Below are 18236 nucleotides of genomic sequence, written 5' to 3'. Positions count from 1 at the left end.
GACACAACCTATATTAAACAACAATGTTCCAGGTCAGTGCTGTTGGCCCTTGCCCTTCTCAGCTTCCCTGCCTCTGGATTCTTGGCTTCAGACTTGGATAAGAGCCCACAGATGTGTCAGCTTTGGACTCTCCTGTTATAATGTGAAAGTTAAAGTCGAAGAGACCACATTCAGCTGAGGCCTTCTGAGAGTCTGAAAGTATCTATCCATTGGCTAGAAAAAGGCAGACTCCCATGTGACTGACCAGTCAGGTTCCGAGTCACACCCTTGCCTGTGCTGTTAGCTTCTTGAGAGAACCAGAAGAGCTGCTCCCTCTTCTTTAGGACACATTTCTTTATATAAAAAAATCTTGTTTTTGTCCCCAGACCACTTCCAAGTTTTAGCACAGACCTCCAACCCAGAACTCTCTTCCTCCCTCCCTTTGCCATCTTTTCCTTCTTTCTCTCCTTCCTTCCTTCCTCCCTTCCAACAGCTCCTCAAATTATTACACTCTGAATACCCTTTTTGATCCAGTAGGAAGATCTGGGAGTTGAGAGAAATGTTTCTTGGTCTTTCTCTGGTCACATGACAGCTCCATGATCCCCTTTCACTCTCAATAGAGACTGTGAGTTTGGTTAATAGAAAGTGTGCAAGTTCCAGTACGTCCTTTTAGATAATGCCTCCTGTATAAACAGCTGTGTTACAAGCAAAGTGACCTCAACTATTTGGACAGGAGGCAGGTGAGTGTCAAAGGGAAGCACTGTGTCACGAGTCAGGAAAGCTAGATTTTAATTCTGGTCCCAAATCTTGTTACCTCTAAGGTCGTACACAACCTTCAGTTTCCCAACACGTAAGTTGTGGAAATTTAGAGCTTGATTACATCTCTCATGCTATATACTGATTGTCCGTTTTCATTTGCTTTATCATCGTGGAGTTGTTTTTCTTAAGTCAATCCGTAGCTCTAGTACTGATTTCTCTACCTCTCCTGGCTGCATGCGTTTGTTTTCCTACCGGGAGGCAACTAAAGGCATGTGCGTGGAATTTGCATGGTCTCTCAGAGCATGTTAGAGTAGATGAATTCATTGTTTCAGAAGTTCTGGAGAATTGCTGGCAAGTATAGCCTCACTTATGAGAACCATATCCTGTGGAGGTGTGAGTGTGTATGTGGACAGGTACATACAAAGAGAATGCCCTGTAAGGAAGTCTGTGGCAAATTCCCACAGGTTATTTTCAATAAGTAAAATTTGAGATAATTTTTTGTCTTCTATATTGTTGATACTATACTTTGGCTTAAATGTCCTATGTGAATGTATATTACATCTCAAAACAGCAGGTTTGGAGCTATTTTCATTTGGAAAAAGATTTTTAAAAATTCTACCCTAGCAGAACATTCTTGGTGTTCCCCACCTGACATGCTATGTTGCACATTTTCAAATCTCCCTTCTTGCCAGAAGTTCTGGGACAAAGTATAATCTTCAGCTGACCTCTCCTCCTTCTTCTTATCACCTAGGGGCTTTACCCAGGAATGGTGACAGGGAAGACGCCAAGACCGTTAGAGGATACACCTGTGACAAGAATGTCCCTCCCTACCAAGTGTGTATGTCGGGTCCCACCAGTGTCGGGCGCCGTCATCAGCAGCCAGAGGTGCTCTCAGCCCCTGGCCACTACCAGCTGTCAGGGTGGCCGCCTGGAGCCCTGTGGGTGGCAGTCAGCACCTGCAGGTTGCCTCGCTGGATCTGAGGTCTGCTGACTCGTTGTGGTGGGAGGGCAGGCCCAGCAGAGAGGTGCAGGGCAAATAAGGAACTCTCTCTTTATGGTCATCTTCTGGAGCGTCCTCTCGTGTCTGAGCAAAATGCCTCCGGTTCCCACTCTCAGGCTAACCCCTTCTTCGGTGGCCTGAATTCCAGTAGCTTTGCCCTCACCAACCCCCAGCCCTGCCTTCTTTTCTACATTTAAAGAAATCTATTTCACTATGGTAAGAACACTTAACATGAGATCTACCCTCTTAGTAAAATTTTCAGCATACAGGACAGTGTTGTTAACTGTAGATACAGTGAGCTGCAGCAATCTCCAGAGATTCGTCTTGCTTGACTGGAACTTTAGGCCCACGGATTAGCCACCTCCCGTCGCAGTTCAGATGCTCCGTCTCCATGGACTCCTGAGATTCTGCTTCAGTACACGCCTGACTCTCTTTCCTCCTGACACATCTCTGACGAACTCCATGCAACCTCCGTGCAGCTAGAGAGCTCCGAAATGTGAGCGCTCTGCTGGCTGTCTGCATTTTTGCACCAGATACAATCCCCTATCTAATAAAGCGTTCATCAAGTCCACGAAGGGGCTCAATTTTGTCTCTCGGTTGTTTCACCTGCTCATGAGGCTCTAATGGGGTGACAGAGAATGGCCTGTGAGTCTAACAGCAAGACCTGGCCAAGTAGCAACACTGTGGCCTTGCCTCCCTTTCCAGGGGCTTCCAGGTGAAACTGGGCGGACATAGCCTCACAGCCTCTGAAGGGGCTGAATAGTTCATCAGTGTGGCAAAGAGCGCTGGACATAATTATAAGACCATAACTATGGGGCATGACATGGTGCTGATCATCCTCTAGAAGAGTGAGACCATCACATCCCTGCCCGGCTCCTGCCGAGAGCCGCTCTCAGGGCCTGGTCTCCAGCTGGGGTGACACAGCCTTCTGCCAGCGAGTGAGCCTCAGCGCGGCTCAGCGACAGAAGAGCCACCGCATTAGGCTACGGTACAGATGAGGTTGGGAACCGTGGAGACAGACTGCCTGGGTTTAGATGGCTCAGTGCTCTTGGGGGACTTGATTGGAACTCACTCATTTGATGTCCTCTTCTACAAAATGGGAATAATAATTCCTAACTGACTAGCTGAGTTTAAGGATTAATGAGCTTAAAACAGTAACAGGCGCTCGGTCAGTGCTCAGGAAATGTGAGCTGCCGCTGTCATTGCTGTTCACAGCTTGCGGCGGCCCTCGGGAACCTGACGCTCTGGAGAGTTGGGAGACAGGCTTGAAGTCCGTAAATGTGGATGGGTGGGTATTACCCAGTGTCTGGATAACAGTGGCCACCATGCCCTTTGTTCAGGAGAGTGCAGTCCCACTGAAAACAATGCAGAAAATGAAGGCAGGGCTGGACGCATGCTCCCTCACTGTCTGCAGTGCCTGAAGGCGGGTGCCCTGCTCTCCACCTGCCACGAAGCTGCCCCGCCCTGATCAACAGCAGGATCTGCCTAGGTGGTGATCTACTTCATGAGGACGGGAAGGATGCCTGCAGATGGGTTTGCCTACATGCCTGCCCTGGATTTGGCTGCACGTCTGACTTTGTCTCTTCCCCCCTCCTTCAGGGTGACGTGGGTGGCCCTGCTACCTGCAGAAGGACACCTGAGGACATTGTTTCCTGGGGAGCAGCCTGTGCCTGCAGAGGCACACCTGGCACCTACATCAAACTCTGCAACTACATCAGGGGGTCCGAGACACCACAGCGGCCGGCCGAGGAATTTCCACTCTCCCAGCGGAGCCCTCTGTAGCCGGGTCTCTCCCCTCTGAAGGGGCTCACTTCACCCACATGGAGGTGTCAATATAAGATGCCTTCTCTAAGACTGTCGCCACCCTTCCACACTGGCCAAGGTTTCAAGGCAGAGTTTGCAGGAGCGTTTCACCAAGGGAGGTCCCCAGATCACCTAAATCAGAATCATTCCAAGGGGCTTTTTCAAAGTTCAGATCCCTGGTCCTCACCAATGATCAAAATTCCTCCGCATTTCCAACCACCACCTCCGGGACTAGCGACCCTTGGCCCACTTGCGATTAGCAACGCCCGCTCAGGGTGGCGCAAGCATGTTACCCTGACATTCTTTCAACTCACACAGCTGGCAACTGTAGAGAGAGTAGTGTCTAAACACCAAGATACACTTATTTAGATGCAAAACTACACTTTTTAAGGGTTGAAGACCAAGACAAAGCCAAGTTTACTAAAAAACATCAAAACCTTCCCTTGAAACTGTAAAAGGACTTTGCGGGTCTGTCCTCCCAGACGCACAGAGAGAAGCCCTTCACGGCCACCCCAATGGGGTGCCATCTGTTGATCTAAAGTTCTTTGTTACATCAAATCCTACCATGTTCTTTAATAATGTCCCTTCTTGGTCCCAACCCTGTCATCTGGATCCTCATGGCTGCATTCTGTATTATCTAACATATCAGTGCGTCAGATATTTGACAGTAACTACCATTTCCCCTGGGGGTGGTCCCTTCTCAGGGCCACCATCTCTTTAGCTATCCCTGAGAGGCAAGTTCTCCATTCCTGTCACCACGAAGGTTACCCTCTACGGATGAGTCTGTCCTGACTGTGCCTGTTTAAATCATGGTAGCTGGAGAAGATAATCTCCACAGGCTCCAGAAATGGGCAGGATGGAGCAGATAGGAGAGGCAACTAGGATGTCTGGGGTGTTTGAGCAGAGAAGTGGGGGAGACTTGGGAAGATGGCTGTCAGCTTCAAAGGACAGGAAGAAGGCAGTAATTTGGGTTTAGGGGTAAGAGCAAGACTGAACACTCTCTCTGAGGAGTTAGGATGTCAAGTGGGTATTGACACACACCAAAAAATGGGACAGGAGAACACCCATTCACTGGAGATGCGTGTCACATGAGGACTTAGTCACAAGGAATATGGTGACAACCCAAGAAGCTTGAGCAGAGGGGAGACAAGACCCCAGAAGTATGATCAGCCAGGTAACAAAGCTGTGTCTCGGACTTTGGTCTTCTGGAATGCCATTTGTCGAGGAATGGCATTACATTAAATGGTGAGTCAAAGCTGAGTCTGATGTTAGCATGAAAGGGACTGGGATGATTGGAGGGCGGCCAGGTCAATCGGCAGGCCAGTTTTTACATCAGCCATTACTTCTCTGGTGCCTGGATTCAGTAATCTGTGGCACTGATTCCTCTCAGCTCCGGGTCATTAGTAATCAGCTACTTGGCTTTCTATGTTCTCAAATTGGAGACCTCAGGGATTTCTTGCTACCTTTCATGTGGGCTCTGAGAAAGCACTTTGAACAATAGTGGGTAATTAGTATAACTTACCTCAGAGTACATCAAGAGCATGAATCAAACCTTAATTGCAAAAATATCCCAAAAACGTTGCCAAGTACTTTGCTGAAAGCAAGGCCTGCTGGTTTCCAGTTCTGCAAATTCCTCTGCCTACTAAGCTCACCCCAGAGGAAACGCAGTTAGCTTGACATGACTTGCTCTAAGTGAACCTGTGTTCTCTACAAAGCTGAATACTTGGTCTGGTGACAGTCACTCAAAAGGAGTGGAGTAGGACAGTGACAGTGACTGGGGGCTCTGAGGGCCACAGCACTTGTGAATGGTTTACCTGCCAACTACGTCTCTCAGGATCTGTCTGTTCTTCCTAGGGTGGAATTCAGGAGACCCATGTATTTTCTTTCTCTACTCCCCAAATTGTAGTTTCCGAAACTGTAACAGAAAAGTATTTCCCAGCTAAGTAGTGTTCCTCTTTGGGTAGCAACTTGTTTTGATTTAGAAGTGTATCCCATAAAAGCAAGGAGGGTATATGGAAGGGGGTTGGGATGACAGAGCTTGGAGGCAAATCACCAGCAACAAGTTTTCCTGACTTTCTACTATGTGGTCAGCATTGTTGGGAATATAAATATATTTGATAGAAAATGGTTCTTATGAAAAATGGACATGGGGTGCATCCTACGAGTTCTTTCCCTGTCTTGTCATTTTCCATTTATAGTGCTCTATTTTGACTGTCAGTTATACTTCAGCCTCCATCTACATCTCTGTTTCTCCTCCTAAGCCCATTTTCATCCAATCCAATGGGATGTTTTCTCCCCATAAATACCTTACCAACCCATTGTGTTCCGAAGTGGTAAGTTTCCAAATTATTTCACGGGTGGCTTTTGCACATATTGGCCTGACAGCTGCACGTACAAGGTATACACACCTGTCTGATTCTATGCTAAAACTTAATTTTTCTTTTACTATGTATGCATTTCCACCTAATTTTGTGGGGGAGAGATAGGATCTGGTCACAAAGGGGAAGACAGAGCAATGTGAAGTGACAGAGAGACATAATGTACTTACGTTGACACTTGAACAAAACTCTTATATGTGGGTCTTAGATTGTGTTAACTTCTCCCATTTTCCCATTTTTTACTGTGGTTACTCATGTCTTACATGAGAATATTAAAGCACAGAGGCCAAAAAAAAAAAAAGCTAGTGACAGAATGAAGGCTAGAACTCTGGTCACCAGATCTAAATGTTCTTTCCCAAAATGTTACTGCTTCTCATATTTGACACAATTTTCTGTCTCTTCTTTTCCCTGTACTGTTTTCTGTCCATCCAATATCCCAGTCCTAAATCCCCCAAATCCCACTTCTTTATTTTTTGCTAAGGCATTATTTGAAGTAAAGGCAACAGCGAGATATTCCTCTTAAGATAACTCACTTTATTTCAAGCCATAGCTGATCCTGGAAACTGGAGCACCATTCCATTTTAAATTTGGATAATGGGTCATTGGCATGGTTTCCTCCCTATTTTCTATTCTAGAGCAGGGTCAACAGTTACAGCCCAGGGACAAATCTCACCTGCAGCCTCTTTTAGCAAATGACATCTTGTTGGACCACAGCTGCCCTCTTCCTTTACACATTGTCTACAGACACTTTCATGTGACAATGGCAGAGGAGATGGGACAGAGACTACATTGCCTGCAAAGCCTAAAACCTTTTACCACTGGGCTCTTTACAGAAGAAGTTTGCTGAACAATTTTACAGAGAGAATCGTGTGTATCTTAAGAAGAAATGTCCCCAAACTAATGTCATCCTTGAGCAGGGTTCTTGAGGAAACCTAAGTCTCATTCCAGGGTTCACTGTACTGAGAAAGAATATTCCACTCACTAACGCTGATTTTCTATATACGGCGAAGATTAGACATTCAGGATAGCATAAACTCTCAGATTCTCCTCGAGGTGATTACACAGGCATATACTGTGAACTTTGTTCCATTTGGATTTTTGCTGCCTTGAATGTTTACTTCAGTTTTTAAAGTAAGTTTCTTAGTATATCTTTTTGCAAGGAGACGAGTTGTTATGTAAAGATTTCCCTGCACATTGAAGCGGTAAAGTGGAAAATTCTCTGCACTTAGCATGGCTTCAGTAACCATGATATGCTCACCAGGATAGTGGCTGACGAAGCTAAGGAAAAAGAAAAACAGAATCCACTGAGGAAAAGAGCATAGAATTGCCTTTAGACAGTGGGTGACTCTTGTTCCTGCCAATACAATGTTGACCTATTTACTGGAATCCAGTCAGCCCCCAGTTCAGGCACAAGTTTAAATAGTACTCCAAGGCCACTAAGCCATGTGCATGGGAAAGAGAGGTGACAAATACAGACTAATTAAATATAGACACGTGCCTCTGCGCCACCATGTGTTTAAAGTTAGGAAAAGAAGTATAGGTACCAACCCGGTGGGCAGGGCCAAAGGAATATGGGCATTTAAAGGAATATTTCACTTAAATGAATATTTCATTAAATAGCATGTGTTTATTTTAGTGTGCATTAGATAAAAATTCACCAACACATGAATATCAATGAGTTTGCTTAAGAAGAGACTCAGGAAAAAAGCTGATTTAAAAATCAGAATGTAACTTGCATTACACGCACCATGCTAAGTGGTTTTACATACAACACTTGTGTGAGTTGTGTGGGACTAAATGAACTCTGGAAACCATCAGTTGGTCTTTTCTGTATATCCCCAGTATTGCTTTGGATGACTAAAGAATCATCTCCTGCAGCCAGACAGGTTCCTTTGTCTCAAAGTGTTTACTTGGGAATCTGTGATTGATCCTCAATCATTCCCCTTATCTGGAAACCCTCACTCTTCCTCTTCCTGGAAGAACGGGTCCAAGTGATAAAGCTCAGGACACACCAGAGAGAACTGTAGGACACAGCAGCCAATTATTGTGAAAATCTTTGCCCTAAGATGCATTTTTCATATGGGCCAAGATCTCTGATGAGGTTTAGGGGAAGTTCCCGGGGTGACAGAGAATCATACAACTTCTAACATCTCATCATGGAGGCGTCAGCAGTGGGAGATGATTGAACAGGACAAGAAGGCTCTCCCCTCCTTATTCTGGGTCTAACCCTTCCCTTACTCCTTAGTTCCCCGATCTTAAGGGATCAGTGAATGGAAGCTCACTGCCTGCGTGCCATTCACCCAGTAGCTAATGAGGGCCTGTGCTGTCCCAAAGCTTAAGGCACTTTCTCATGGCTACAACCTCAGAAGAGAACTTTGCCCATCTTTTTTCCTTAGATCAGTTGTCTCAGCTGGGGATGATTATGACCCTGCTGGGGACATTTAGGAATGCTTGGAGACATGTTTGGTCATCAAAACTGGAAGGAGGGAAGAATGATATTTGTAATTAGAAGCCAGAGATGCTGATAAATATCCTACAGTGTGGGCAGTTTCCCTTAACAAAGAATTATCTGACCCAAAATGTCAATAGTGCCAAGGTTGAGAAACTTTGTCTTCTAAATAATCATCTTCATACCAGCAAAATCTCAAATGTAAAAGAACAGAAGCTACTTCAGAAGGATGGTTTGGTAAAGCAGAAATAGCATCCTGGTAGGCCATTCAGACACATTGTGTGGGTACAGAGTCTGGCTGTATGTAGCTAGAGGTTAGTCCTGAGAGTCACTTAGTATTCTGGATATTTCTGCCATGCCCCACTGATTATGACAATTCCTGCTCCAGAAACCCATTTCTTGGATTTCTCAGAATTCTATGTGTGGCCTAGAATCATCCCTTAATTCAGCAGAGCTCAGGTTGTTTTCCTTGACTGTGTTTATGGCACCACAGTGGAGGACATGGACCCAGAAATGAGGCTGCTTGACTTTGGGCTCTTTACTGACCATTTAATAGTTATAAAACTTTGAGCAAAACACAAAACTCTTCTCAGCCTCACCTTTCCCATCTATAAAATGCCAAGAATTATAATAGCTCTTACAAAGCTGACGGTGAGGATTGGATGAGTTGATATATGTAAATTCTGTCCACAGTGCCTGACATGTGCTAAGTACTCTATAAATTTCTATTGTAGTATCACTGGCCAAGAATTCTGTAATCTTAGTCTCCAGATTTTGGTGAATTTAGTGGGGAAGTGTTGTAGAGTGGTCAAGAGCACAGACTCTGAAGACAGATGCTTGGGTTGCAATCCTGACCCTACCAGGTACTTGCTAGGTGACTTTGGCCAAGTCCCCTATATTTGTGTATCTCAGTTTTCACGTTATAAAGTGGAGATAATAATAGGTATCTTGTAGGGTTGTAATGATGATTACTTAATTAATATAGGTAAAGTATTTAGAATAACCCTAATATAAAGTTATAGATAAATACAACTTATCATGATTCTCTCCTGTTTAGATCTGCTGTAGTTTCAAATCAGGACAATTTTCCCTTTCTCAGGGGAACAAGTCATTCCTATTAATAATGAAAAGTTAACATGGATACACAGCCGAGCTACCACAAGAAAAATTACATAGTTGTGAGACAGTCAATGTTAATTAAACATCAAGGGTATAGTGTTCAACAAGGTCCAAAGGATGAAAGTTCTCAGTGGAGATAAACAAGTACCTAAGATTTTTGTTTGGGAAGCAGAACACCCACAGCCCTGTTACTGTCCTTACTCCAACTTACTCTTCTATTATGGGGAACAATTCCCACCAGGTGGGTTTATTCTTTTCATTCTCATAACCTTCTGGAAAAGTGGACAAAGGTTGATGTTTAAATTTGATGCTGAATTATTTTCAGTTTGGCACAGAACTGAATTCTAAATTTGGATTTGTGAGTTGCCAGGAAAATCATATTTTTGGCTCTGTGGCCATGGGCATCAAGGACAAACCTGGAGGTACAAATAGCTGTGAGGGAGACCCCGCCGCCCCACTGCCCAGGCCAGATCCAGTGAGCGGCCATGAAGACACTTATCCTCTTTGCCCTCCTGGGAGCTGCTGGTGAGTCAACAATGAATGCTGAATGTAATCTCTGTACTCAAGAAGCTTAAAACATGAAACAACAGTGTATACAGTAGTCCCCTCCTACCCTTGGGAGAAATTACATCCCAAGACCCCCAGTAGATGCCTGAGACCATGGATAGCATGGAACTGTGTACATACTATGTTTTTTCTTAGACACCCATACCTATGATGAAGTTTAATTTATAAATTAGGCACAGTAAGAGATTAACAACAATAACTAATAATAAAATAGAATGATTATAACAATACACAGTGATAAAAGTCACGTGAATATGGTCTCTCAAAATCTTTTCTTGTACTGACCTTTCTTGTGATCATGTGAAATAATAAAATGCCTACGTGATGAGATGAAGTGAGATGCATGCCATAGGCATTGTGACACAGCATTAGGCTACCATTGACCTTCGACAATATGCCAGGAGGGTCATCTGTTTTCAGACTGTGGTTGACTACTGGTAAGTGAAACTGCTGGTAAAGGGAGACTGTTGTAGTACGTGTATCTATTGACAACTAAATGTCACCTGTTGGGAAAAGATCACAGCCAGTAGAAGTGATCAGTGTAGAAGGGACAGAGGCAGAAATCGCCCTGAACTTCAAAGTAAATATCTAGGAAGGAAGAGAGAAAAGGAGAGGATAGTTAACATTAAGGAAATGTTATTTTGACCTTTCTAAGGCTTTGGAATTCAGAATTGGGACTAATCTTGTGTCCAAGACGCTGTGAGGGTTAGCACGTGAGTCTCCTCTCTATTAAAGGGCACCTGAACAGGGATCTACATAGGCAAGGGTATTTTATTTCTCATAAATAAAAGTGATGGGCTGGGTTTTACAACATCCTTGCTAATGAAATCTTTCTGGTGTAAAATAACATGTCATTCAATCATCAAAAGAAATAGAGCAGTGACTATTTCTATTTTTATACTAAATTTTGTACTACTGAAACTTACTACTAAATTTTCCCAAATTGTGCAGTTACCATTTCAGTACACCTGTCTATCTATACACCTGATAATGCCTTTCTCAAAATTACTTTAAAATACTTTAACAAGAGGGTGCATATAATATAATCAGAGACCTTGGGAGCTATTCATAAATCAGTGAGCCAGACTTCACGGTGCTGAACAAAAATTGGAAAATATTGGAAAGATAATTGAGATCAAGGGAAAGGTTGGAGAGGGAAACCTTATTATGTTCTATGAAATTATTTTGTGAAAATTTGAGGAAAAAAAACAAGAAGAGAAAAATGCGGAAACAAAAGTATAAAACTCCCATTTCTTGAATATTCCCACGTGGCTTCTAAGAGCTCCCTTTCTAGTAACTCATAAGGATATCTGTCCTATTCCAAACACCACAAGTTATTGAATGCCTATTTACATGGCTGCTGAGAAGAGTTTTGTGTAAAAAGTATTGTTTATATCCTTAGGTAGTGGTGTTCAGGGTGTTTATTACATAAGGAGTCTCTGATGTGTGTATGTGTGTGGGGGGTATATATATAAAAAAACCAGTATATTTATAAAATATATAAATATCAAATATATAAATATATCAAATAATAAATTAAAAATTAGATACTTAGAATTTTATAAGCGGGGTATATGTTAGAGGTACAGAATAATAAGATTTTGAAAAGTTACAATAAAATCACCATTTCCTGAATATGTGTGAGAAGTAACATTACCTGCTCTTTTTTGGGTAATCCGAAAAAACTCAGTGGCAAAGTAGTGATACCAAGATGGACCTGTTTTACAGACAGTTTCTAACTTCTCCCTGTTAGTTGCTTTCCCCGTTGACGATGATGACAAGATCGTCGGGGGCTACACCTGTGGGAAGAACTCCCTCCCCTACCAGGTGTCCCTGAACTCTGGCTACCACTTCTGTGGTGGCTCCCTCATCAGTGCCCAGTGGGTGGTGTCCGCTGCCCACTGCTACAAGTCGTAAGTAACCAGTCCTCATATCCCTGTTCTGTAAGATCGACTCACCCCCAAGCACTGCCAAAGCACAGTCTTAGGCCGGAGAGGCCAGCATTCAGATTCTAAGAGTCTCATTGCCCCCCGGCCCCCACAGGCATCATATGATGCATTGAGGGAATTTCACTTGGAAAGATACCCTTAAAGCACTCTGATGTCCTCCCAAACAAGGGTACTGAAGACATGGGAGGGGAAATAGTAAGTGATGGAGAATGCCTAGAACTAGTTTAAGACTGCTAGTCAATAAGTAGTCCTAATCCTTAGAGCTGAACCAGGAATAAAATGGCTATTGGAGGTAATAAAATACCTGAAATGTCCAGCACATTAAAAATAAGTACAACTCATGCTCCCTTAATATTCTATCATCTCTCTGATTCCTGCCATGTCTCCCTACAATTATTGGTAAGCCCAACCAAAGGAGAAACAGCAGGTGCTGATTAATCACCAATTCCCTTTTTATCTCCCTATTTACTGGTGTCATTTGGTTCCTATTCCTATACCTACCTGTCCTAACAAGACGGTGGGCTGTGAGTCTGTACTTGAAGTGACACCTACCTAAGGAATAAATACTCTAACCTACACTCTATCTGGTAGGACTTCTTTACGTGCACAATTACCTGTGTGTGTAAATGCTTGAAGTGGGTGGTGCCTGGGCTCCCACTCATGACTGGGGTGCACTGGGAGGGGAAAGTAGCTCACAGTGGATGTTTAGGGAACTTTTAATCTTTTAATCCAGCCGAATCCAGGTGCGTCTGGGAGAACACAACATTGAAGTCACAGAGGGCAATGAACAATTCATTAATTCAGCCAAGGTCATCCGCCACCCCAATTACAATGCAAACGATCTCAATAATGACATCATGCTGATTAAACTGAGCTCACCTGCCACCATCAACTCTCGCGTGGCTACTGTCTCCCTGCCAAGATCTTGTGCAGCGGCTGGTACCCAGTGCCTCATCTCCGGTTGGGGCAACACCCTGAGCAGTGGGCGTAAGTGTTACCTGGAGCCGAAGCACCAATTCTGGGAATCCTAGAAGTAAAAAGCACATTGAGGGTCGGCTAGTCCTTGTCACTCGAGGAAAGGTTTACAGTGGATACTCTGGGGGACCTAGAGAGTCTTCGAATGTATTAATTGAAACGAGGAAGTTACCTTTGTCAGAAAACACAACAAAAATGAATTATGATAAAGGTGATTATGATTTGACTATGAATTATGATGCCAGGTGCTCAGTTGAAGTGTGATTAGTGATTTGCAGAGAACTAGAAACCAAGGGGTAAACAGAACAGAGGCTAAGGGATTTGAAGTTGCCTAAGGTATAGACTATTTGAGAAATGTCTCTAGACATCAGATCTACAGTCACTGATGTTAGTGTCAGAACAACTTGTTGATTAGGACTATTTGGAAGACCTTCCAGATAAAAGTTGTTCTTTGGAATAGAAGTCCCTGGTAGTCTGAGAGCAAGAGTAGGAGTGTTGGGGAGGAGGGGAGGTACTGGGGAAGAATCGAGGATCCTGCAGGTAACTGCCCATTTTACTCTTGTGCCCAACAGAAAACTACCCTGAGCTCCTGCAGTGTCTGAACGCTCCCATCCTCTCCGACAGCACTTGCCGCAACGCCTACCCAGGCGAGATCACCAGCAACATGATGTGTGTGGGCTTCCTGGAGGGTGGAAAGGACTCTTGCCAGGTTACTTTCTCTGCACTTCTCTTCCAGCCCAGCCTTATGCATCCCTGCCACATTTCTCCTTTCCTGAAAGACCGAAGACTGGAAAGCTGCCCCTGGGACTAGTTATAAGGGGTGATGGATAGATGTGGGATAGATGATTAATTTTCTTTTAGTAATGTTGAATGTAAGGATTAAGGTAAAAAGATACATGGAAGATGGTGTGCAAACAGTACATCCAGGCACGCTTCTGAGGAGGTATGTTGTAGAAGGACACTTACTCAAAGGAGCAGGGCTGGCTGGGTGGCAGTACCACGCTTGGTCCTCACTTTTTCTTGGCCCTACAGGCCCACAGAGAAGAAAAGAGGAGGAATGAAGAGAGAATAGAAAGACTAGGGGCATAGTACAGAGACTGATTTCCTGGGGTAAAGGAGGTGCTTCACAGAGGATCAGCAGCCTGGGAAGGTGGCCCCGGGATAACAGAGGAACAGTTTTGAGTGTCCCTCCCATCTGGGCATAGCTGAGAGTTCTGACGGTCGTGTCTCTCTCACTCAGGGCGACTCTGGCGGCCCCGTGGTCTGCAATGGAGAGCTCCAGGGCGTTGTCTCCTGGGGCTACGGCTGTGCTCTCAAAGGCAAGCCTGGCGTCTACACCAAGGTGTGCAATTACGTGAGCTGGATTCAGCAGACCATAGCTGCCAACTAATTTCACCTTCCTCTAATGCCTGGAAACACTATCTAAATAAAAAGATTTTCTCTGCCCCAAATATGTCCAAATATGCCTGAACTAAACATTCCAGAACTGTCCTCACTTGGTATTTATGAACTTTCTCTTGAGACTGTAAGAAGGGAGGTATAGAATTGAACTGTTATATGAGTACAGAATTTGAAAGGTTATTCAGAAATACACTCAACCTAATCGAAGTAAATTTACTGATCACTTACTATATGCCAGACTCTGTGTGGGCCATTGAACATACAAAGATGAATAAGTTCAAGGGTCAATGTTCCCAACACATTTTTGAACAGAAAATGACACCAAAAGGCAGGAAGTTAAAATCAACTGCCCAAAGTCATTCAACTAGTTCATGGGAGAGTCGAGAGGAAGGCCTCGCTGCCCTTATTCCCAATGCATTGCTACTGCTGTGATGTCACGGTCTCCCTTTTTTCTCTAATCTATGGAACTCTGTGGGGTTAAAGAGGGGAAACCCCTACATGGAGACTTTAAAAAAAAATCACAACTATCCTGCAATGTCCATCATTTTACCCCCCGATATGTTCCAGTTCTCCAAGATCTTTCTAGCTACCCAACTAGGACTTTGTTGCTCTAACAGGTATGTGGCCCTCTCCCACCACCAGGCCCCCCGAGTCCCAGCCCAAACTAGGGACTACTGTGAACTATAAGCAAAAACAAAAAGTACAAGTGAGGACAAGCTTATAGAAAATAGGTCTGTTACTCTGAGGTCATAAAATCTTGGCTACAGAGGCATTTATTCTCTCCAGCCCCGTCCAGAGGGGCAGGACAGACACCCTGCTTATGTTCCTCAACACCCCGACCCCCAGCTCTTCCTCGACTCACGGATCATCCAGAGGATGGTTCAGAGTACGAGTCCCAACATATGCTTCTGTGCATATGTGGCACGGATCAGGGAAAAAAGATATAATGGGGTTTGAGTGTGAGAACAGTGGAGTAGGCAGAGGAGGTTTGGAAGGGGAAATGTTTGCAGCCCCAGTGACAAGGTGCAGGACACCGATCATCTCCACCAGCTCAGGCTGCTATGACACAATTCCACTGTCTTGTGGACGGCCGCCTTCTTTCTGTATCCTCACCTGGCCAAGTGGGCTGGCTCTAGTCTCTTCCTCTTAAAAGGACACTAATCCTGTCAGGGGGGGCTCCACCCTATGACCTCATCTAAACCTCCCAAAGGCCCTTCCTCCTAATACGATCCCATGGGCAGTTAGGGTTTGAACATATGAATTTGGGGTGGGGGGCCGCAAACATGCAGTCCATAACGAGTGTCTTAGAAGATAAGTACAGGAAGATGCCTGCCCCTATTACCAACTTTCTATCCCTTTGTAATGCTGGATGGCACATTTGTAGGGAGCAGTCCTGAGCCCTTAATTTTGCTTCATCAAAGCCACTATGATGGGGCCCAAATTCCTCAGCCTTACATTCAAGACTTACAAATATTTGGCCATACTGTCTACTGTCCTGTCTTATTTCCTTAGTTCTCATTGAACTGCTTTTATGTTGGCTTACGGCCTAAAATAATTTCATATATAACTTCTCCTTGTTAAATCAGTAGCCTAGATCTGCCTGAACTAAACATCCCAGGCTTCTCTCCAGAAATAAATGAACTTAAAGACCCCCTTGTTCCCTCTGAAATGTTTCTCTGCCCTGCCCCATCACTACCACCAATATGCACCTGCTCATCTTACCACCTCAAGTAGAGGGCAGGCTCAGAGACCTGACAAGCCAGGACGGTGTGAGAGACCAGGGCGGGCCCAGAGAGAACTGCGAACAGGGCAAATAAACCATTGTTCCTGAGGCAGTTCAATAGCCCCTTTTTAGCATAGCTTGTCATTTTCTATCTTTTATTTTGTTTAAAATCCAACTCTTCGCAGTTTCTGAATTTATATTAAGATACAAAGTCTGTATGCTACCTTCTAGAACTCTATTCTATTAAAATATGTATATTGAAACAAAAAATGTATAAAAGTGAGTATATTGGTTAGGAGTCATTCAGTGACAAGGAGCAGAATGTCTAACTCAGAAGTCCTTAAAAATGTACTAATGGAAGCTTAGAAATACAAAGGGCTTCAAGAATCATTTGATTCAGGATTTAAATGTCATTAAAGACCTAATATAAATCTGTCTCTGCCCTGGGCTTTACTGCCAGCTATATCTTAAGGATTAGGTCTTGTCATCAAAATCGCTCTCAGAGCCATAGTCTCTCTTGTCTGTATTTAGGGAGGGAGATAAAGTTGTTCCTTGTAGATCTAGGCAGCTTCTTTCCCAGATGCCCCTGGCAGACATCATTTTATGTCTCCTTAACCGAATTCGTTCACTTGCATACCACTGAGACAATGATCAAATGGGATTATGCCGATTGATTGACAGTGAAGTTGGATGGCATACCATCAAAGCAAGGGGTGTACTTTTCATCCTGCAATAAATCTGGCCACCTTGGTGTATGTTTGGTTAACTGATTAATTATAAGGATACTTGTCAAGGATAATAATTATGAGGATAGTTATCAAGAGATGGAGAAGTGGATGTTGAGGAGGCAGCCACAATCTCCACTAACCAAAGGTGGTTATTTGATGCACTGTCTACATAAACCTGAAAATCCAGAAACAACTCACATGTCCATTAACAGAGAACTGAATAAATAACATTATTTTATGCACTAAAGATACAAGAAGGGAAAAAAACAGCCAAACTCCTGCCTTCATATTATCTACACCCCGACTGGGTACATAGGAAACAACTAAGCAGAGACTATAGGATATAATTCTGAAGCATGCAAATGTCACAGGAAAAGCCAACTGGATAGAGGGGTGGATGCTGCAAAGCATGTATCTGCTTCCAAAGTGTAATCAAAGAACCACATAAAAAGACCTGTGAGAACACTACAATGCAAAGTAAAAAGCCACTTTGTAGCATCAGAAGAAATATTGCTCACCATAACATATTTACTTTTAAAAAATACCTAATTCAGGATTCAGTAATAGCCAGAAAGTCATGGTATCTTTGTAGCAAAACTAAGGAAATGTAAAAAGGGAGCAAGCAGAGCTGGAACGTGTGCAGAGAGACACAGATGTTTGCTTTCTATGTCCAATTTGAGTAACGGATGATTTTACTTATCACTGCTCCTGAAGTCAGAAGATGGTTCTCAGCTGTCAACTTCCTGGTTTTGACCTTCTGTAGCTATATAAAGTCTAGTCATATCTGCACACACAAGTGTAGCAACTTACATAATTTTTTGTTCATCTAGGCTAGATAAGGTTGGGTAGCAGTGACTTGACTTCACACTGGTACACTCTGTAATCTAGTTTTCCCATGAACAAGCAAATCTTCAACATACGCTCAAGATGAATTTATTTAAGAAAATCGTTTTAATAAAACAAGTAGAAGCCTCTTTTCCTCTGGAAACTTTATTGAATCCATTATTTAAATGCAAACTATTGACATCATTTATCTGTTATGGCAAGTAACTTTTCTACTAAAACCAAACTTTAAAAGGCTTTTGAAAAATAAAGATATTTACTATCTTAGTATTATTTTAGAATTACTTTTAAAAGTCAAGGACGTCTGTCTTGTTGACAAATACAGAAGTATTTAGTCTTAGGGATACTCATTTATTCTGAATAGTTCAGTCTAATCATTTTCTATGTATACCCGCCTAAGCTATGGAATCTGTCTAAACATACCGTTGCCATACGATCTAGCAATTGAAAACTTATCTCCACTCAAACACCTACACATGGATATTTATAGCAGCTTTATTTATAATTGCCAAAACTTGGAAGCAAATCAAGATGTTCTTCCACAGGTAAATGGATAAACTGGT

The 18236-nt window shown here is 43.4% G+C and overlaps 1 protein-coding gene across 1 annotated transcript; it reads left to right on the top strand.

Moving 5' to 3' along the window:
- The first annotated feature begins 9641 nt into the window (after window positions 1-9641).
- LOC118932554 (trypsin) lies at window positions 9642-14429 on the top strand. Its single transcript, XM_036926129.2, has 5 exons — window positions 9642-10012; window positions 11808-11967; window positions 12737-12990; window positions 13551-13687; window positions 14219-14429. Exons 1-5 carry the CDS (start codon window positions 9973-9975, stop codon window positions 14366-14368), a joined length of 741 nt encoding a protein of 246 aa, XP_036782024.2. The 5' UTR covers window positions 9642-9972; the 3' UTR covers window positions 14369-14429.
- Window positions 14430-18236: the final 3807 nt, after the last annotated feature.

Source organism: Manis pentadactyla, chromosome 7 (genome assembly GCF_030020395.1).
Source record: "Manis pentadactyla isolate mManPen7 chromosome 7, mManPen7.hap1, whole genome shotgun sequence".
NCBI lineage: Eukaryota > Metazoa > Chordata > Mammalia > Pholidota > Manidae > Manis > Manis pentadactyla.
Note: the sequence above shows the minus strand (reverse complement) of the source record. Positions and strands in the feature narration are given on the sequence as shown.

What these genes read in the sequence shown, in the direction of transcription:
- LOC118932554 (XM_036926129.2), top strand. Translation starts at nt 9,973, where the DNA reads ATGAAGACACTTATCCTCTTTGCCCTCCTGGGAGCTGCTG. An exon ending in GCTGCCCACTGCTACAAGTC is followed by an intron (nt 11,968 to 12,736) that starts GTAAGTAACCAG and finishes CTTTTAATCCAG; the next exon opens with CCGAATCCAGGTGCGTCTGG. An exon ending in CAACACCCTGAGCAGTGGGC is followed by an intron (nt 12,991 to 13,550) that starts GTAAGTGTTACC and finishes TGTGCCCAACAG; the next exon opens with AAAACTACCCTGAGCTCCTG.